Source organism: Cnephaeus nilssonii (assembly GCF_951640355.1).
Source record: "Cnephaeus nilssonii genome assembly, chromosome: 19".
In the NCBI taxonomy this organism is placed as follows: domain Eukaryota; kingdom Metazoa; phylum Chordata; class Mammalia; order Chiroptera; family Vespertilionidae; genus Cnephaeus; species Cnephaeus nilssonii.
Genome location: NC_137090.1, coordinates 14,642,101 through 14,651,328, shown reverse-complemented (window position 1 = coordinate 14,651,328; position 9,228 = coordinate 14,642,101). Strand labels below are relative to the sequence as shown.

Sequence of the window (9,228 nt, the reverse complement as noted above, 5' to 3'; positions counted from 1 at the left end):
GCACCGTGCCAGGCTGCTGCCACAGCTTGTCCTGCTGTCTCCATCCACCTTACTCCCCCCGCCCACCCCAACCCTGGACGACCAGACCCTGGGCCTGTTTATACTCCACATCCCTCCACTGACTCCCGAGACAGCTGCTGACCAACCTTACCTGAGCCTCAGCTCCCCTCTTGGCTGGAAATGTCTGCAGACTCAGACCTCATCCATCTCATCTTTGCCTAAGTGGATGATGCCATAAGCCAGGAGGTGATGATCATTGTTGTAACCCCTCATCTTCTGCCACCAATGTATTTTGAAATCAGTTTCCTGTAAAGAATGACAGACTCTGCCTCTAGTTGTACTGCCTCTGCCCAAATGGTCATTGTCATTTGAAGGGAAAACCTCACTGACTGGTCTTGAAACCCATGCTCTTGAAATCCTTTGTTCCCTATCCTCCTTGATATACCCTCCCCACATTTTTTTTTTTTCTTTCCCTGATTGAAGCTGATATCCTCAAGACAGCTCAATAGTACTATTTGATCAACCTAGCAGGTAGCCTTCCTTGGTATCATATCTATTTTAAAAAAATTTTTTTTTATTGATTTCAGAAAGGAAGAAAGAGAGACAGAGAGAGAAACATCAATGATAAAAGAGAATCATTGATTGGCTGCCTCCTGCACACCCCACAATGGGGATCAAGCCCGTGACCCAGGCATATGCCCTGACCGGGAATCAAACCATGACCTCCTGGTTCATAGGTTGATGCTCAACCACTGAGCCACACTGGCTGGTGGTATCATACCTATTTAAGAGCCTGTGTCCATCTCAACTAGGCTTGAACAGGTATTTCAGTAAATGGTTGTTGGAGGAATAGATACATGATGCCTGGGACCCATTTATGGTTGCATTGTGCTCCCCCCACACCCCAGTGATGCATGGTGTCTGAAACAGTGGTCACCACACTTGTGATCTCTGAGGGTGTGTGACAAGAGGACCAGCCACCAGTTGTCCCCCGCCCCCCCCCCCCCATTTCCTCTTCTGGTTTCCAGAGTCAAATGTACCACCATTCATCTTTAAGAGGAAGCTGTTCAAGCCAAGCTAGTTTTTATGAGAGCAAATAAATGATTCGTGCACAGTACCATGTGTGAATGTTGTTAGGATTTTTTTTAATTTCTTTTTTTTTTAAATTTCTTTATTGATTAAGGTGTCACATATTTGTCCTCATCCCCCCCATTCCCATCCCCCAGCCCTCCCCACGGATGCCCCCACCCCCCTGTTGCCCTTAACCATTGGTTAGGCTTGTATGCATGCACACAAGTCCTTTGGTTGATCTCTCCCCCCTACCCCCACCCTCCCCTCCCCTCCCTCTGAGGCCCGACAGTCCGATTGATGCCTCCTTGTTTCTGGGTCTGTTCTTGTTCATCAGTCTATGTTGTTCATCATTTCCCCTAGATGAGTGAGATCATGTGTTACTAGAAATATACTTATAAGAACCAAATGTGAGACGAGCAATAATAGGTATGCTGACAGGCAAATGAATCAGTCTGTAGTAAGTTTCTTTCTGGACCAACAGTTCTTTTGAGAACCAATTTCAATGTCCACCAGTTGTTGTTAGGTTTTTGAATGAGACTGAGATACCTATCACTCCATGTTTATTTCCCCCACTTTGTCCTCGTCCATGGTTCCCAAATTTTCTGCACTGAGCAGCTGTTACTCTTGTGATAGCAACAAGACCCCATCCCAGCCCCTGAGCCTAAAGCACCCACTGTGGGAGGGAACTGAGGAGGGGCTCCCGGTCCTTTTGCCGAGGGACCCTGGGATCCCCAGTGCCATTCCCATTTGGAGTCATGTGGTAAAGACAAGCCAGGACCTGGAGTTGGCTTCCTGCAGCTGTTACCCAGGCTCCCCTCCTATGTCGAGTTGTATCTGCAGAGATGCCCTTTGACCAACACAAAGGCAGGCTTTTACCTCCTTATGTAGAGCAACAATCTTTCCTTTCTTGACATTTTCGCTTTAATTTCACAGAGCCAAAGGCCCAAGAGGAGAGAATGAAATCCTCTTTAGTCCTGGGCCCACGCTGGGAGCCTCCTTCTCAGGGGAGGATGCTGAACTGTCCACCCTCTCACAGCTACAACTACAAGATATCTGTTTAAATAAAACAAAAGATACATGTGAAGATGTATATTATTTGGGGGTAGGGCAAAAGCACAAAAGAAAAGATTAATAGATATGGATACAGAAAAAGCTTAATGAAAACACCAAGTCATAAACACAACTAAAAGGCAAAATATTGGAAAATGTACTGCAGCTAAAAGATTTTATTCCCTTGATCTGTGAGAGAAAGAATAACATCTGTTTTATTACCAGTGTTGATTTGGTGTCTCTACAGTGCATATTAAAACAGTAATATGATATTCCACTAGGTTGGGGGAAATTTTTTTAATGGCAGGAGTATTTTTAAAAATTATATTTTTATTTATTTCTGAGAGGAAGGGAGCGGGAGAGAGAGATCAGCTGCCTCCTGTACGCCCCCTACTGGGATGGAGCCCCCAACCGGGGCATGTACTCTGGGAATCAAACCGTGACCTCCTGGTTCCTAGATTGAAGATCAACCATTGAGCCACACAGGCGGGCCATTTTCTATTTCTTGATCCAAATGCTAGTTCCACCGGTGTGTTCTGTTGGCGAAAATTACCTGAGCTCTTCGCTTATGAGTTTGCCCCTGTTTGCATTATTTATACTTTAATAAATTGTTTACCAGAAAACAACCCAGCACGTCTTTAGAAAAAAATTTAATTGCAAAAATCTGGATAAGTTCTTGGAAGCTGAACCTTTTCTTGGGCTCCTGCATTTCTTATGTTCTAAACCGCCCCTGAATCTGTGTCTTCTTTGAAATGCTTTCTTGCATAATTTACCCAAGTCCCACGCTACCTGAGGCCGCATTCTCGGAGCACCGGATAGTAACTAGTCTCCCAGTTTGTCTCCCGACTAGCCCTGAATTCTTGGAGCTCAGAGAGGCCAGACCTTACAGATCCCGCTAACCCGGAACAGTAATAAATCCTATCAGACAGGGAGGCTAGGAGCAGGGCCGGAAGAACAAGATTGGAAAGAGGGAAGTGCTGCTCGGTTCCGCCCAGCGGTGCCAGCCGGCTCAATCTTCCAGACCCGGAACCACGCCCCCTATCAAGCACCGCCCCCAACTCCCTCCTGACCCCACCCCTCAACCCAGGGCTCCTCGGACTCCGCCCACTGGGCGTGGTCCTGCCCCGGGAGGGCCCAGATCCCGCTAACAATGACTCCGCCTCTCCTTCCGCTGAGAAACCTGTCCCTTTTAAAGAATACGTTTACGCCAGCCCGCCTTACGTAGCGTTTGCGTCATCAGTGCAAGGCGAGGAGGCGGGACTTCCTGTCTCTGGTTCTAACAGCTTCCGGGAAAAGCCGGAAGAGACTGGACCCTGGACAGAATCGGGGGTAGCCAGTCCCTTCCCCGGCCCCTACGGAAAGGTGAGTCCATCGGCCGTCCTAGAGAAGTCAAAATACTTGGTCTGGCCGTTTCAGGTGAGGTCCTCTTTCCCTATCCAGGCATAGTACCGGTCCAATCCCTTCTTAATTTCCCATGACTCCCCGCGTACACAAGCCCCGCCCCCAGCCCCCCGGCCCCGCCCCGAAGTTTGAGGGGTGTGGAAGGTTTGTGACCCACTCACCCGATTTTACCCCTCACCGGCTGGGAGACGTGGGCTTGGGCTCGGCGGCTGGGACCAGGCGACCTTTCGGCTCGGGTGGGCCCACGGAACCCTCTCCAGTGCCGCGAGAATAGGACCGCCCAAACGCGGAGCCTTCGCTTCGAGAAAAGGCAGGGGACGCCCCCTCACCGCCCCGTCAGGGTCGCTCACAGGCTGAGGGGAGAGAGAGAAGGCCGCTGAGGCAGAAGGCCTGGGGTCTTGCCCGGCCCCCTGCCCACGAAAGTTTCCGGTGTCAGTGCCTGTCTTTTTAGCCTCTTCGCCACAGTTTCCTTTTCTGTAAATCGGTGTTAATGACATTAACCTTCTCACCATCAGGGGTTAGTTGTGGGAGTGATAAATAATTACTACCATTTATTTATTGAACAATTGCAATGTGCCAGGCACTCTAAGTATTTTGCTTCGATAATTTCCCGTCATCTTTAAAACAACTTTATGAGGTAGGTACTGTTTTTAGCAGGGCAATAATGGGATCAGGTTTTTTAAAAATAATCCTCACCTGAGGATATGTTTTTATTGATTTTTAGAGAGAGAGGAAGGGAAAGAGAAAGAAACATCGAGAGGAACACCGATGGGTTGCCTCCCCTACGCGGCCCAACCAGAGATCAAACCTGCAACCTAGTTATGTGCCCTGATAGGGAATCGAACCCACAACCTTTTGGTGTAAGGGACGACGCTCCAACCAACTGAGCCACCCAGCCAGGGCAGGTAGGTACTGTTTTTAACCCCATTTTACTTATGAGAAAGCTGACGTTCTGAGAAAGTTGTCTGAAATTACAGAGCTAGTAAGGGGCAAGACCAGGATTATAAATTAGTGGGTTTTTCCAGGACTCCAGAGCTCATGTATAAGTAAGAATGTGGAAACTGGGCAGATGTTGATACATTCCACACATATTTTTGGAGCAACTCCTATGACATGATGGGCACTACAGCACATAGAGAAATACATGTGATCCTTGTCTTCCAGGAGTCTAGTAGAGAGAGATGGACAGATAGATGCATATGAGTTTTATAGTTGCTGTGAGAATAGTCTGGTAATGATAGTCATTAGACTGGATTTTCCCAGGGACAACGGTGAAAGCAGCAGATCCTCCAAGGGAAAGAGTAGGTACTCCAAGGAGCAAGTCGTGATCCTTGCCTTTCTAAGAAACTGCTGAGGGAGAACCTACACAATATGAAAAGAGATGGAGGTATGGATTGTGACAGCTATTTTGGGAGCTTTCCAAATCTGTTCTACTCTGGTAGTGGTTTTTTTAGTTGTGAGCCTATAGTGATCCAATAGGGTGGTATGTCTGATGTCTGTCCTACTTTGCTCCCCAGAGCTTGTCAGAAAACATTCCTAGGACGCAGACACAATGCCTGCTGTATAGTGTTTGCTGATAACCTCTATAGGGCCTGTGAGGTTTTCTGACTCTTTTGTCCCTTTGGGGAGATCTGACTATGGTTTTTTTTTGTTTAAATATGTTTTTATTGATTTCAGAGGGAGGAAGGGAGAGAGAGAGAAACATCAATGATGAGAGAATCATTGATCGGCTGCCTCCTACATGCTCTTACTGGGTATCGAGCCCGCAACCTGGGCATGTGCCCTGACCGTGACCACCTGATTCCTGGATTGACACTCAACCACTGAGCCATGTTGTTTGGGCTGACTCTGCTTTTGATGATAAATTGATTTTCTTTGGCTCTTGATGTCTGGACCTAGATATGTGACCATGAGATAGGTTCTTTTATTTCCTTTTTTTTTTTTGAGATGGGGTTTTAAATGAGACAATCTGGCAAGAGTGGTTGCAGTATGCCTCCAAAGGGGCTCCAAAATAAAATAAAGGCTATTTGGTCTCTCTGAGGCCACCTTGGAGGCTCTTCAAAGAGGCACAGTTGCTTGACTAAGTGGTAGAAGTCCTAGAGAAACTCAGGGCTCAAAGAAGCAAATGTTTTCCCCAGCTACCAAAAAAGCAACAAGCAATTGCAGCAGTAACAAAGCTGTAAGGTTTTCCTTATGATCCATGTTCATTGGATGGTTGGATTGTGAGAGAGGAAGGGTGTGGAACTTGAGTTTCACAATAGAGATAAAGGGTAAGTCCTTAGCTTTAGGTTGGGAGTTCAGTGTTAGGAAGGTTTCCCCTTCTGCAGGACAATGAACTCCATTTTCTTTCAGGGCTGGGTTAGTTAGAAGCGAAACAAACTAGAAACCGGATTACGCTCTAGCCAATTTGGCTCAGTGGATAGAGCGTCGGCCTGCGGACCAAAGAGTCCCGAGTTCGATTCCAGTCCAGGGCATGTACCTTGGTTGTAGGCTCCTCCCTGGCCTGGGCCCTGGTTGGGGCACATGCAGGAGGTAACCAATTCATGTGTTTCTCTCACATCGATGTTTCTGTCATTCCCTCTCATCCACTTGCTCTAAAAATTAGTGGAAAAATATCCTTGGATGAGGATTTAAAAAAATAAAAAGAAACCTGGTTGCAACCCCACAGGCCCTGCTGATGTTATCCCCCTTTGTTCCTGCAGTGTGGACCCCGTCAGCAGCCAGGCCATGGGACTCTCTGATGTCACCCTTATTGAGGGTGTGGGTAATGAGGTGACTGTGGTGGCAGGTGTGGTGGTGCTGATTCTAGCCTTGGTCCTAGCTTGGCTTTCTACCTACGTAGCAGACAGCAGTAGCAACCAGCTCCTAAGCACTATCGTGTCAGCTGGCGACACATCCGTCCTCCACCTGGGGCACGTAGACCATCTGGTGGCAGGCCAAGGCACCCCAGAGCCAAATGAACTCCCCCATCCATCAGACGGTAATGATGAGAAGGCTGAAGAGGCTGGAGAAGGTGGTAGAGACTCTACAGGGGATCCTGGAGCTGGAGGTGGTATTGAGCCCAGCCTTGAGCATCTGCTTGACATCCAAGGCCTGCCCAAAAGACAAGTGGACCCAGAGAGCAGCAGTCCAGAAGCCCCTCTGAGATCTGAGGATAGCACCTGCCTGCCTCCCAGCCCTGGCCTCATCAATGTGCGGCTCAAATTCCTCAATGACACGGAGGAGCTGGCTGTGGCCAGGCCAGAAGATACTGTGGGTACACTAAAGAGGTGAGTGAGCTGAAAAGTGGGAGACTTTTAATAAGCCATGTCCCCAATTTTTCCCCATTGCCCTGCTTTGTTGGTTCAGACCTGTTTGTCTTCTCATTCTTGCTTCTTTCCTTCTCTTTCATCTTAACAGTAAATACTTCCCTGGACAAGAGAGCCAGATGAAACTGATCTACCAGGGCCGCCTACTGCAGGACCCAGGCCGCACACTTCGTTCCCTGAACATTACCAACAACTGTGTGATTCACTGCCACCACTCACCTCCAGGGTCAGCTGTTCCAGGCCCCTCAGCCTCCCTGGCCTCCTCAGTCACTGAGCCCCCCAGCCTCGGTGTCAGTGTGGGCAGCCTCATGGTGCCTGTGTTTGTGGTGCTGTTGGGTGTGGTCTGGTACTTTCGTATCAATTACCGCCAGTTCTTCACAGCACCTGCCACTGTCTCCCTGGTTGGGGTCACTGTCTTCTTCAGCTTCCTAGTATTTGGGATGTATGGGCGATAAGGACATAGGGAGAAAAATGAAAGGCATGGTCTTCCTCCTTATAGCCTCCCCCTTTCCTGGCCAGAGCTGGGCCCAATGGCCTGGGAGGGAGGGATGGAAAGGATATGGTGGGTTCTCTTCCATAGGACCAAGGGTCCCGAGGCCGGTATGGGGCCTCCCCTTCATGTCCACGAGGGTAGACATCCCCTCTGTGCAAGCACAACTCAGGTAGAAACGAGGATGTCATCTTCCTTCTTTTTAGGGGCCTGAAGTTCAGAGCCACCCTGGTGGCCCAGCTCAGTGGGGAGCCTGGGCTCTGAGGATTTTCTCCTGTGACCCTAACTCTTCCCATTGTCCTGCATGTTTGTTCCTCAGCATTCAGGGCCGCCTGCCAGGGCAGTGTAGCATGGCCCCAGCATAATTCTGTAGGGAGCCTGGAGTATCTTCCAATTCCTTAGTGGAATATCCATCTTTTGACTGAAATCACAGGCAGGAATGAAGGTTGTCAGCTTGTCCTATAGGCACCTAGCTGCCGTCTCCCTTCCCTCTTAACCCCTGTAGCAGGAATAGAGTATTCTCCATGTTCTGGACAGTTTCCAGTGTTCTTTTTTTCAAAGCACTTTGCTTGCATTCTTTTTTTTTTTTTTTTTAATAGTCCTTTATAGAGCTCTGTCAGGAAGGGGATTGGGGCACAAAGCCAAGCCCCCAGCATTGGGAGAGGCCAGGCCACAGCTGCTGCTACCCTAGGCCTAAGGCTGTAAGCAAGAAACAGCTCTGGCTCTCAGCCAGTGACCTGCACTGCCCAGCTCCAAGGAGCTCTGGGTATGGAGCACTATGCCACAGGCCCTTGTCTCTGGGGCTGTTGGATGGAGGGCCAGTGTCTGTGACTGAATAAAGTTCCATTTTGTGGCTATGGAGCTTCCTTCTGTGACATTAAGAGAATGGCTTTGCTCTGCCTCCAGCAACATGGTAATGAGGGTGGGTAGGCCCAGCTACCAACGGGAGATGCAGTTTATTTACACCAGCAGCCATGAGGGGCAGGGGAAATACACAGCGTTTACAAAGTTAGCTACCTGTACAAGATGGATTACATATGCAAAAATAAAAATCTCAAGACCACAGGACAGCGTGAGCCCCCACCCCCCTCCCCCAATGACCCCAGCATGCGGTAATGCCAGGCGGGTGGCCCCTGGGCATGCGGGGGGGAGTGATGCATGGAAGGAAAAGCCACCGGCCATGGAAATTAGTACAGAACCCCCCACACACACTCAGACACATGATAGGATACAGGGTGGACGACACCTAGCCAGGGTGGGAAGGATGGGAATTGAAACCCACACAGCCTGCTGTTAGAGGGAGGGGACTGGGGAGCTCTTAGCCCCTGTTCAACTACATGGTAGGGGGGCATACTCTCCTGGGAAGGAAAAGGATAGGGATTTGTTCTCTCAGGGTCCCTGTCGGACCAAGCCCATCTCTTACCCAGCTTGGGCAGGGGGCTCTGCCCTGAGGTGGCCTGAGGAACAAAAGGGAAGTGGATGTGGACAAACCCGTTCCCAAACTACTTCCCACTTCTCTCTCCTCCAACCAGAAGGGGAGAATGGGAGAGGCCAGAGGGGAAAGGGTATATTAGGGCCTGAACTGCAGCTGCCTCTCAGAAGGGAGAATGGCCCCTGGCCTTCCTCCCTTCACCTTCAACCTACTTCCAGGACGTCATTTGGAAGCAGGCTGGAGGCTGGCTGAGATCCTCCTTTACCTCTGGCTTCCCCTTAGAGGGAGAAGACTGGGGGCGGGAAATGGGGTGTGGGGGTAGGGTGTCAAGAACAGAGGAGCCCAGGCCCCATAATTTATTCTAACTCCTGACAAAATTTGTTTGGCTTCTTGAAAAATAATCACAATTCTTGGGTTAAAAACAAATTTGCAACCAGGCATCAGCCACAAGTAGAACCATCCCAGGGGGAGGTTGG

General features: G+C 49.4%; 1 protein-coding gene across 5 annotated transcripts; it reads left to right on the top strand.

Moving 5' to 3' along the window:
• Window positions 1-3,402: 3,402 nt before the first annotated feature.
• On the top strand, window positions 3,403-7,285 carry TMUB2 (transmembrane and ubiquitin like domain containing 2; the record flags this gene model as incomplete). 5 transcript variants are annotated; one of them, XM_079797983.1, is made up of 3 exons in its annotated part: window positions 3,403-3,483; window positions 6,225-6,791; window positions 6,922-7,285. In XM_079797983.1, the coding sequence occupies exons 2-3, from the start codon at window positions 6,250-6,252 to the stop codon at window positions 7,283-7,285; spliced, it is 906 nt and encodes a 301-aa protein (XP_079654109.1). In that variant the 5' UTR covers window positions 3,403-3,483; window positions 6,225-6,249. The 5 variants fall into 5 exon arrangements, with proteins under 5 accessions (XP_079654109.1, XP_079654110.1, XP_079654112.1 ...); XM_079797984.1 differs by having other exon boundaries at window positions 3,427-3,537; XM_079797986.1 differs by lacking the exon at window positions 3,403-3,483 and adding an exon at window positions 3,585-3,832.
• Between the last annotated feature and the right edge of the window lie 1,943 nt (window positions 7,286-9,228).